General features: G+C 36.4%; 1 protein-coding gene across 13 annotated transcripts in view; it reads right to left on the bottom strand.

The window, feature by feature from the left end:
• The window catches only part of RGS7 (regulator of G protein signaling 7), a gene marked incomplete at both ends in the record, with an annotated part of 229,393 nt that overhangs the window by 53,001 nt on the left and 164,547 nt on the right, over positions 1-11,845 (bottom strand). For all 13 annotated transcript variants that reach the window (XM_079550167.1, XM_079550168.1, XM_079550170.1 and 10 more), the window contains 2 exons: positions 83-159; positions 1,971-2,035. In XM_079550167.1, the coding sequence (XP_079406293.1) occupies positions 83-159; positions 1,971-2,035 (142 nt within the window). The remainder of the gene's footprint in view (positions 1-82; positions 160-1,970; positions 2,036-11,845) is intronic.

Here is an 11,845-nt window from a genome sequence, read left to right as displayed (position 1 = left end):
TTTCCAATATCTTATTTATCCCCTATTCCCTTTAAAAGCACACACACATGCACACACAAAACTCATCTTCAAAGGAACTTACTTTGCTTGTGCTTCAGCTTGCATAAAAATAAACTCCCACTTCCGAGCAAATGCTCGCTGTAGCCTGGCCAAGCTCTCCTGAAAACAGATCACAGTTTTGACAAGTTAGGTAGCAATTTACTGTTTAATAGTTTTTGACTTACCTTTTCCTCCTCCCATGCCCCCCCCCACAAAGACGTAATGCAAGCCATAGTGTCTACCAGTGTAAATGTACCTTATGATTTAAAGTGTTTGCAAAAATCCAAAGAGGATAGAACATTACATCAATCTACTTTTTAATGTCCTCACTATTTTTGCTTTGAAAATTTGATGATAAGAGTGGATGAAATCCTCTAAAAGAACATGGGATTTTTGAAAGATTTCCATGTGCTGGGTGTTGGACTGTGTAATCCTGTAATAATGCAAAACCACATTCTTGTTTTATACCTATTCATGAAAGGTAACAGAAGAAATTTCCATATTGAATGATCTACATGACAAATTCCATCAGTTGCCTGTATGAATGACTTGTATTTGATAATGTTGGCTACATACAAATGTATTTAAAATACAATAATGAGAAAGTAGGAATATTTTTGTAATGTAGGAGTCTCTGAAGCTATCCACAGCTATTCTCATTTCAAAAGAAATACAGACTAAAGTTATTCAGTACTGCATGAGAAATGTATATATGCTATATTCTACTACTAATAACAGGAAGAAGATTTTCCAAACCTTGAGAAAATTATTTTGGTGGCACTGGAACAGGTTCATGGTCTGTGACAGAGCTTTTCTATCTCTCTCAAGCTTGAGAGGCAACAGCATGCATTATGATAACATGGAGAAGAATGAGGTACTTAAATTCATCAAGAAAGATCCCAGTTGCCATAGCACATTGTTTTTATTGAGATTAAGTGAAAAAACATCTTTAAACTTCCTAACAAAAAGTGTTGTGTTAATTGTATTTCTATGTATTGCAAAAGTCTCTCAACTAAATTCTTATCAAAAATAAAGATTACAGAGACTGGAAATCTTGTAAATACCAATAAAGGCTCTTATGAATAGTATACTGGAGGTAAATTTTCTATGCAAATATAAAATCATACATACCTCACAGCGCAGTACACTGAAAAGCAAGTTTGTGCCAGAAGAGGCAATGAAGTCTGTCAGCATGACGCTGAGGCTGGAGTATTTGGCATGTTGAGAGGTCTGGCTGACTATCCTACTATCATGTCATAGTAACACAGCTGGACAGCTTTCAGTGCAGAGACAGAACTGTGCATGAATCTTATGTTGACACTTTCATGAAAAATTCAGGAACTTCAGGGGGAATAGGGATGGAATCCAACCCATCTCCTTGGTCAGTGCCTTCCTCCTCACCTAATCAAACTCCTTCCTCCTACTGCTCTTCCTAGCCCCAATTACCTTGCTTTCTTGCCTGGGGCAGAGCATGACATTTATAGTGGGAAGTGCTTCTACTCTAGCAGTCTTTGCCCATAGTATAACTGATGAGATGTAAGCTCAAGTGCCAGCAACACTTTTAAGAATGAGATTCATATCTCTATAGCTACTAAACGCTTCTCAAAACATTGCCAGAGACTTTTCATTCAAGTCTTTACACTATGTAGAGTACAATTGCTTTCAAACACGAAGTGTATGTGGGATTTGCAAGCAGCTGTTTCTGATCCTTGCATGATGATCCAGTATTAGAGACAAGCCAAAATGTCAACTCTTGCCCAGCCAGCCTTTGCTACTGCCTCTCAAACACCTTTTATTACTCCGGAGCAATGTCAAACCCACATGCTGGCAAAAGTTTTATAACTACAGAATGCCCACAGTTCTCACACTTATCATTATTTTACATGCTAATTAAGATCAGCAAAGAAATTTACTTTTTCTCAGGTACTTACAGCTTCATAGTCTGCTAGCTCTAGCCTTGCTTTATTTTGCATTGTCCGCTTGCAGAGGTAAACCGCTGAAACAGAATAAAAATCATACAGGATTTGCTACTGTCTCACAAACACAGCAGACCAGAAATCTAGAGCCTTCATCTATACTTTATTGCTCGCCCTCTTTTTCGTTTTGAATTCTTCAGTTCTGAAAAGCTTTAGATGCGGGATCAACGCTACAAGTAATTTAACTGAAATTACAGGTCAGATACAAAGGTTCATTAAATAATTATAAAATCTGCTTTATGTAATAGATGTCACATACAAAATGCACAAGATACTTGCAGTGAATTTATTTCATGGCAAATTAAAGACAAAATGGCAAAAACATCTTTAACTGTGTGTGCATTCCTCAGGAAATATAAAAATTGCGTACATAAACTTTTAATTAAAAATTGATTAAAAAAAAAAATTCAAGTATCATACAGGACAGTCTGCAATGACTTCCATTTAAAACAAGATTAGATCAAAAAATGAAAAAGGAGAAGCTTGTATTAGATACAAAATCTTTCATTCTTTTCTAAAACCAAAATCATTCAGCAGATCTGTTCTGCCTCCACTTCATCCTGACTGAACAGAATAGTAAAATGGAACTAAATACTGAAAACATGAAAATGAAAGTTAAGGCTACACAGACAGCACAGTTGTTTCTATTTGAATAAAAGCTTGATTCTTACTTCTTCAGTCTCTATATTCTTTACAAATGAAGCATATTTCCAACAGATTTATTTATTTCCCATCACCCCAAAAGCATTACACAGGATGCCCCAACAGAAAGATAAGGAGGGAACTACAATTCTTTCTGCTAAAGTCTGGCAGTGGTGTCTACCCATATCACTACTTCTGAGCACATTCTCACATATAACATGGGAGAATCTTTTGATCAGTGCAGGTAAGAAAACCTTAACAGTGGTCTCTGTGATCAGCAAAATGAGCCAATGATTCTGCTAGGAATAGGCAATTACTCCTACTAGCTTCTCCACTACAGGTCACAAAGAGAAATAACTGCATATAGGAACATAATTCCTGCAATCTCTAGGAAGAAGGAACTGTTTGTTTTGTATTTAGCTTTGATTTTTAAGGTAATCAAACCAATTACATATAAATTTTACAACTCTGAAGGAAATACATTTATGTCAAACAAATCACTTGCAAATGCATGGAAACCCCCACTGATGGATGTTATTTTGGTGCATTGATGACAAGCACTTCTCATAACTCCAGCAGCAGCTACAAGTGTTACTTGACATAAGATGAAGTTGTTTGATACAGTTTTTTGTCTATTTTTTCCTCATTTAATATACATTACCTAGCCTGTTTTCTTTCACACTTTTTTAATTCCTTTAAGAAGCAATGTCCACTTCCTTTGTTTGTTATGCTCCTGCATTCTCTCTGGTTCCAGTGCAATTTCTTTGTCTTCAATACGTATTGTATTGAACATACGTATGTACGGATGCAAATACACTAATCACACATCCAGTACAGCAAGCAAAGAATTTCTATAGCCTCTGTTTCCATACATTTTAATAGTACTATACAATTACACTAGTGCATTGGAACACATAATGAAATGTCACAAAAAGATTAAATGAATTCTGGACCCTTTGTAGTGAGGATGTATTCACAGCGCTAGAAAAATAAAAAGGACAAAGATAGTCTTTAATATTTAACTCCTCTGACAGTGAAACATTTTTCCCCCTTTTCCTTCAAAATAGGTTATTTTTTCTGAACATGATAAAACATTCTTAAAATCCTTGAAAATATCATCAATAAAATGTATACATACAGTGTATATTTAATAGAAATGTGTAGACAGTTCTAAGAATTCCAGAAGTTGTCCATTCCAACCATTTTAACAGAAACAAAACAAACTCTCTACTCTCTGCACTTGCTTATCCTTTTCTAAGTCATATTTTCATGTTCCCCATTATAGGCACCTTTAATTAGCTTAGCACTTCCTTGAATCCCCTTGTGGATAAATTTTGGGGTTGGCATCTCCTCCTACTTTCAACAAAAGTCACTGCTGTAGAGGCAGCCAACTGTCCACCTTTCTGCCAGAGGAGGCTGCAATAGAAGAGGCATCTTCAGATCACAGAGTACTCAGAGCTGGCAAGACAACCACTAGGTCACCAGGAGCAGATGCGGACAGAAGAATTAGCTTTCTGGATTCTTAATATAATACTGTGTCTGAGAAAATCCTTGTCTTCACTATGTGAGCATACCACAGAATATTTCCTGCAGTTCTCTTAATTATCCTTTTTGCTTCAACACCTTGGCAAAGAGTCCTTATAAGAACACTTGTTTCTCGTCACGTACATAGTTAGCCAAATCATGTTCATCCCCTAGACATTTTTCTCCGGAAAAAGAATTTCTCTAGTATCTAGATCACCTCCCTTTTGGGAATATAAAAGTTATAATATTGATGGTTTGGAATATTCCCAATAAGGATTTAGTTACCTTGGAAATCACTAGTGCAGAACAAAATAGTCCTCAAGAACATTCCTACTCCATGACTCAATATACCGTCATTGCGGTGTGCTAACAATTCATCCTTATAAAAGTGCATGTTTGAGGATCTTTTTAAGAGCTACTGTAGACAGAATAGAAGTGGGCAGCTGCTCAGGAATTTGAGTTCATTAGTTCACAGTCTTGCCAATACAAAACCTTGGTTTGTCCATAACAAAATTCACTAATCTATTGGAATGCAGAAAAAATGTGAAAATCTCTCATTTTCAGCCAGAAACTTTGAAAATACAGAGAAACAATGTTTCATGCCTTTGAAGTTCAGAGAATGAGACCTGAAATATGGATGCTGCTGTCTTTTTCTGGTACCACTCCTTTTCTGCACCAAAAAATGTAGCTTCACATCGAGCAATGTGTCTCCTGGTCCTCTACCAAAAGACAGTCATGATCCCTTGGCATTTCAGAGTATGACAGTGTCTGCTTTTCTATGTTCATCATTTGAAAAAGATTCTGGTGTTTTTACAGCTTCATTTGGAACCACAATCTGCAGTAAGTCTGCAGTAAGGTTCTCAAACTATAAGTTGCTCTATTTTCACATATGCTTTTCCAGCACAAAAAGATGATGCAGTTAATTACAACATACCCAGTGTTGTGTTTCCCATTCTTTTCCCCAAAACATGGACATCTGCATTTGTAGAATGGAAATTACAATAATAGAGAAGAAATTTCCAGCTCATCAGTGTTCATTTATGATCTGCTAATGGGAGATTTTTGGAACTGCATCTTAGGTTGACTTACCAGACTGCATCATTATCAGATGGTCCTTAGTAACTGTAGTGTATTGGCAGTTTGACAGAATCTGTAAAATTCTGCAGATTGCTTTTATGCCTGAAGGAAGCAAGTTGTCAAAATATTCTTTTTGTTCTTACATATCTTCTTGTGATCCTACTGCTCTACATTAGAACTGCAGGCATTTCCCAGCCAGGAATCCTTATGCTTAAATAAAAGCAAGTATGCTGAGAGAATAAAGAAAGTTTGAAAGACTTCAAAGAAGGGGGATTGTATCTGAATTCAGCCAAAATTTTTTGAAGATGAGTACTATTAATTGACTGTCCAAAAAACAAAAATATAGGGCTGCAACTGTTCTTTCAGTTTATTCTGAAGCAGAATCTGTTTTTGAGCCTACACTACTCTAAACCTGCACAGGGGGGAGGTCCATTAATTTGTAGCATGTGCAATAAATAAAAAAGACATTTACTAAAAGTGACCCCCAACGACCCTGCTCTCGACCCTCAGTTCACCATGGAGCTGTAAGTGCTCTAAGCAACCCATTCCAGGACCTCTACCGACCCATAGTGTGTTTAAGCACAGCTACATTCCATTGCCCCTGCTTGATTTGTACAAGGTATGCCTGTAAACAGGCCTATATACTACCAATGCTGCCCTGACTTCCTAGCTTAAGCCAGGACTTTCACAGTCACTCAATACTTTATTGGTGAGAAATTAGCCTCTGCTGTACTGTTGCCACCCTTAAACCTCATGTATCTTCTATTGCAGAGCTGCCTGTGCTTGCTGTTCCCTCACAGGGTGTTGAAAAATGCTTAACATATGGATGAATGATACACTGGGAACAGGGTCTGATTAATAACCTCAATTTACTAAATATGGACTGCCACATACAATCTTTTTTTCGTGCCAGTGTACTCTGATGGATTTTGCAATCAACAGAATTGCCTCCACTAAAGTGATCTATGTATTAAATGCTATATGCTTTACAAGTTGCTGATTAGCATAAGAAAACAGATTTTCCAGCAATTTAAAATGCAGTGTGAATATGTAACATTTCATACTGGAAGATGGCCAAAGATCCCAAAGGGCTGCTCCAAAGCAGTGCCTCCTATTTTATTTTGTTGACCCAGAACATCAGATGCGGATGTTGGTGGTATGGCTGTAGAAGTAGAGCCAACCCGCCAATATTTAATTACATTTTGTTGCCATGTGACAGATGGCAGCAGAGGGGCACTCTGACAAGTGGCATCTCACATGGAAGTGTATATGAAGCAAAGGTATGGGATTGAATTCCACCATTTGGGAAAAAAAATGGCACCTACTGACATTCATTGATTCTTACTGAACGTTTCTGGATACCAAACAGTAAGTGTGAGCACAGTGAGGCAGTGGGTGGTATGTTTCAGCAGCAGCAACAGCGCTGTGAAAGACAAGCTGCATTCTGGAGGTCTGCACAGATTTTTACAAGCACAGCACGCAGGCTGCTGCTCATTGATGGAGAAAACGTATAGCTAACGGTGGCAATTATATACAGAAATAACGTTTTATAGCTGGCATTTTGCTTTATCCAGTAGTGTTTTTGTGTTCTTTGTACCTGTTGTAGTTTCCATGGAAATAAACAGGAAGCATTGCTTTTGGAGTGATCTACATTATATAAATGGGTATTTGAACCACAAACTGGAATTAAGAAACACAGTGTTACCTGTGAAGCAAGACTACTTGCTCTTGAAAACTCTGTTCAGACGTTCACAAAACCCAGACAATTAGAGAGTTGAAAGTGAAAACCAGAAATTGGAGAGGGCGTATAGACTTTTCTCCCCTCCAAATTTTTTAAATTGTTACATACAAAATAGCAAGTTTTCAGGTTAATTACCTCTGTTTCCTGCTCAACTGTTCAACTGTGCTTGAAAATTCACACAAACTTCTATATATCACAGTGATAATTGCAACTTTTATTCTAGAAGCAATAAGCTGGACTGCCTATTCATTGTATTAAATAAACATACTGACAGAAACAAAACCAACAAAAACCTCAAAACAGAGAGCTTCCAACTGAAAGTTAAAGCTGGGAATTTAACGTTGTTTCTAAAAGGGGTCTCAATCTATACAGAGCAGAGGAAAAAAGCTTCAGCTGAATCCTATGGAAGATATCCACACTTCTGAAGACCACAGATAATGCCACCTACACATCCACCACCACGTACACAAACTTAAAACCCCTTACGTAACTGTCCCAGCGCCAGCAGTGTTACAGCTTGATTCACCCCTAGATGGTGGGTGTAACATTCTGTGAACTTCATTTTCTTCACTGAAGCCAGATTAAATTTATAGCCTCTCTGAATCAAAACTCTCATTTCAGAGTCAGCGCCTAGTCATGCCTAGTCAGTATTTAAAGTGCAAAGAAAACAGAAAGTAATGTAAGCTCCAAGGGTTTCAAACTGCCCTGTGGGCAAACAGAAGTTCTCCATATGTGAGTATCTGCATCAGATGGAGAATTACAGGACAATAAGCACTGAGCATAACTACAGAACAGAGATAATGAAAACAACTCTTTTTCAACATCAGTATTTCTAGGGCTATTTATGCCATTTTAAGATCTGCTCTAAAAAAATAATTTTTGGTATTTGTGACTGCTGTTGAGTTTCTCTCAGTCATAGGAAAAAAAAGATAATTTTCTTTTAGGTGGACAAATGGGTCAGCCTCATTTATCAGTAAACGTACTGCACCCTTCAGTTAATGCTAGTGACATTAAGCAAGACTGTGACAGTTTCTGTGTGCTAAATCTACAAATGGTCCAAAACAAAATTTCTGTAATAGTCCTACCACTCACCAGCTTTTACTCTGTGATCACAACATTTCCATAACATTTAAGGAATGTTGTATGATAATAAATTTAGAGAAGTAGAGCCAATTAATTACAAATTTCTTAAATAAATCAAGGACAAGAAAGAAACCCAATTTCAAAATACCAGGGAGTTCAAGAACTAGGGAGAGTTCAAGAAAAAGCAAATCTATCTTTTTATACACAAAATTCTCCAGATTATGTTGCCAGTTAAAATTGTGCAAGGTGACAAAAGAATGGTACAGAAGAAAGGCCATCCAAGTCACCTAAATTCCCATGAATTTGCTATGCAAAACCCAGCTGCAAGGATGGCAATTACTTAGTGCCCACTGTCAGAGTGCTGTCAGTGTTAAGGCTAAAAAAGACATTTGTAGTCACAGCCTGAAAGCTCTAACTTCGATATTAATAATGAAACATTAAAAAAAAAAAAAAAGAAAAACATATTTAATATCGTAAACATGGTGATTTGAAAGCAATTCTGAAAATTATGTTTATAAATATCAGAATCTCTATTTTTAGGACCTAGATGCAGATTATCAATGCTTTTAAAGTAGCACTGTTAAAGTAATGCTGCCTATTTTGATATGAACTGGATGATCTTTTAGGTCTTTTCCAACCTTGGTGATTCTGTGATTCTATGAATACAAATGCCTTGGCCAAACACACTTCACATGTTACACATATTACAGAGATAAATCACATATTCATTAAAAAAAAAAAAACAAACAGGTAAGTGAAAAACTCTGAAGAGGTGAGGGAATTGGAGAGCATTTTCGGGAAACGCCTCCTGCTTAAAGAGCCCTAACTGTGGTGGGCTGCCAGTGTCCGAATTGCAAAGTTTACAACAAAATTCAGGACATGCTTATTAAGGGAAACATTCTTTTCATCACTTACATGACAGAAATAGTTCCTAATGAGTGAAATTTGTAGCTGTGAAGTATAATATAGTGGAAAAAATCTGGAGTGGAAAAGTAGATTACTTAGACCATCTTTCTGCTAGTGCAGCTCTCCTGAAAGCACATTTCACGAGGTTCTACTCAGATTACATTTTATGCATAGCAAATACTAGAGCCAGCCATATTTTCTTGAGGGACAATGCTGCTCGTTAGATTTTATTTCTCACCTAGCCCCATTACCAAGATCCTAGTCAACACATTCTGTGTATCTAGTTTCTCAATGAAAAGCCACTTACATAAGGAGTGACAACCAAGTAGTACAACAATTTGGTAAATTACTTGAGATGGGTGGAAGGCACTGCTTCTCACTTCACCTGAAAATCCAGGAAATTTTGAGATATCCTGAGGCAGATCCTTACAATAAAGACTTCTATTAAAGACCCAAGAGGATTGTTTACAGGAGTCATTACTGACATACTCTTGCTGACATGAGCTGTTGAAAAAATGGGTATTGGGCATCAAGATTCAGGATTATAGAATTGTAGAGCTATGCACAAGCTATTTACACTATATTGATAATTTTTTCCCCATTCTCATGGAAAACATTTTAACAAAGATATTTTTATTCATATCTGACAACTTATATATAAGAAAAATGCTACTTTGCTACCAGTTTGCCCCAAGCTACTGACTCATATTTACGGATTCATTTCCAGAGATGCTGAGCACATGCAGTTTTCCAGCAGAGTTCAGGCAAGCAATACGGCTTAATGTTTCTCAAATCGACATTGCTTACTGCTAAGCTGTTGCCAAGGGAATCCCTCCTGAGCATATGGGCAAAGAAAGGACATAATGCCTCTTCTGCACAGTCCTCCTTCTTGTCAGTTATTCCATGCAAAACAATGCAGAAAGATGTATAAGAAAAAAATTCCTAAGAAAAATCAATATTTCAGATAGAGATTTGAAGCTAGTTATATGAAAAGTAAGTAGGCAACAAACGCTAGAGAGAAAATTATGTGAAAAATTTCAAGATGTGAAAAAAATTATGCATGATAGCAATTATTTTTTGAATGCTATGTACTTGTGTATGTGTGGCTGCAAGCTTGGCAGAGGACAGGCAGATGAGCCAGTTGCCATGGCTCATGTTCAGAAAGGAGCAGCAGATGCTGAACAGAGGTCTTTTTCAGTTTACTCTTACCTGGTAAGAAAGTTTCTTTTAGGAAGGAAGCTTTATATGGTCTGACTTGTTAAATGAATTATCAAGAAAATTTAAACAGGACAGAATCTTGATTTTACAGAAATGCTGGAGAACAATATCTATGAGACAAAAGCTTTCACATAACAAAAGGAGATGATTTCTATATTTTACTGTAACTCAGCTGGTAGGACCATCATGAATATTTATGGAATTGCCACAGAAGTTTACATGCAGCACTTGTTTTTATCTAGATAGACAGCATATCTATTTTAAAGACAGTAATTAATTAAGGCATTTTATTGTGTAAGTTCTCATTTCCTAGAACGCTGAATTTATAGAATGTCTTTACCCAGAAGGCTACTAACCATAAGTACATTTTCAAGATTTGTTATTCTTCACACCAGAAATCACTTTGAATATATAGAAAATAGTCTTATTTAATGCAATTTATAAAACAGACGGTTGTATGCTCCTAAACTCATGCTGCAGTATCAGTTATTCACCCTCTTCTCCATAACCTATCAAAACTGCAAAACTCCTCCATTTCTAACCCACTTGGGGAAAATGCACACACAACAATGACAAGGCTGAAACAGATCCTCCTGCAACTATGTAGATACAATTGATTATTGTCTTCTAGCATTAGTTCAAACTTCTTTTACATCATAAGTGACTGTGGCACTTACAAAATTTTCTTCTGACTCTCTTTGAACATTTTTTTTTAATATACAGTCAAGTGTAAGTGAACTACTTTATGTCTCAGATACCTTTGAGACTAAACTTCAGCAAAAGTACACTAGAGAGAAGATGATTAAGAGTTACTAATTCATTTATACCTTATATGTCTGAAATCCTTATACGATTGCTACAAATATTTCCCTCAGTTTGCTTAGACTTTGCTTGAGATTCTCAAACATAAAAATCAGTTTGCTTGGCATGTGAGTAGATTTTTCCCCTAGACCCTTCTATTTCTTATGTATCTCATTCAGCAAACTGAATCCCTCAAACATGCAACAGCTGTGAGTCACTACACCTCCAAGAGAATCAAACTAATTCCATGAGGCCAAATGTGTAAAGAATAATAATTTCATACATAACCAATCTTCACCAGTTCAGACATGAAACATACTCAAGTTTCCATCTTTAATTTTATCCTAATGGCGTGAGCTGTTTTTAATATGCCAGAAAAAAAAAATCTGTTAGCAAAAAAAAAAAAAAGTAAGAAAAATGAAGATGACTGTAGGCAGATAGCACATTCAGCCATTCATTTTCAGAGACAGTATTTTTTACCTGAAATCCAATTCTATTTGTCATAAAACCAAACAAATTCAAGAATATGACAGCCCACAGGAAATGCAAAGTGACTTAACCTACACCATCATTTTTTTTTTTTACAAACAAGCAAACAGAAACACAAATGCTAAAAATGTGAGATGCACATAATTATTTTCACCAATAAGATCCCACTGAAACCAATGAGATTCTGCACAGAACAACATGCCCTGCGTGGGTGGACACCAAGACATATGGCATTAAAATGGGTGTCTTCGACAGATGGAATAAAATAATTCAAATTTAAAAAAAAAAATATTTACAATTTATCTATCCTGAGATATCTTACAGCATGATTTTCAAGAGGAGATTTTCT

The sequence above is a fragment of the Tetrao urogallus genome (genome assembly GCF_951394365.1).
Source record: "Tetrao urogallus genome assembly, chromosome: 2".
NCBI classification, from domain to species: domain Eukaryota; kingdom Metazoa; phylum Chordata; class Aves; order Galliformes; family Phasianidae; genus Tetrao; species Tetrao urogallus.
This window is presented reverse-complemented; position numbering and strand designations above follow the sequence as displayed.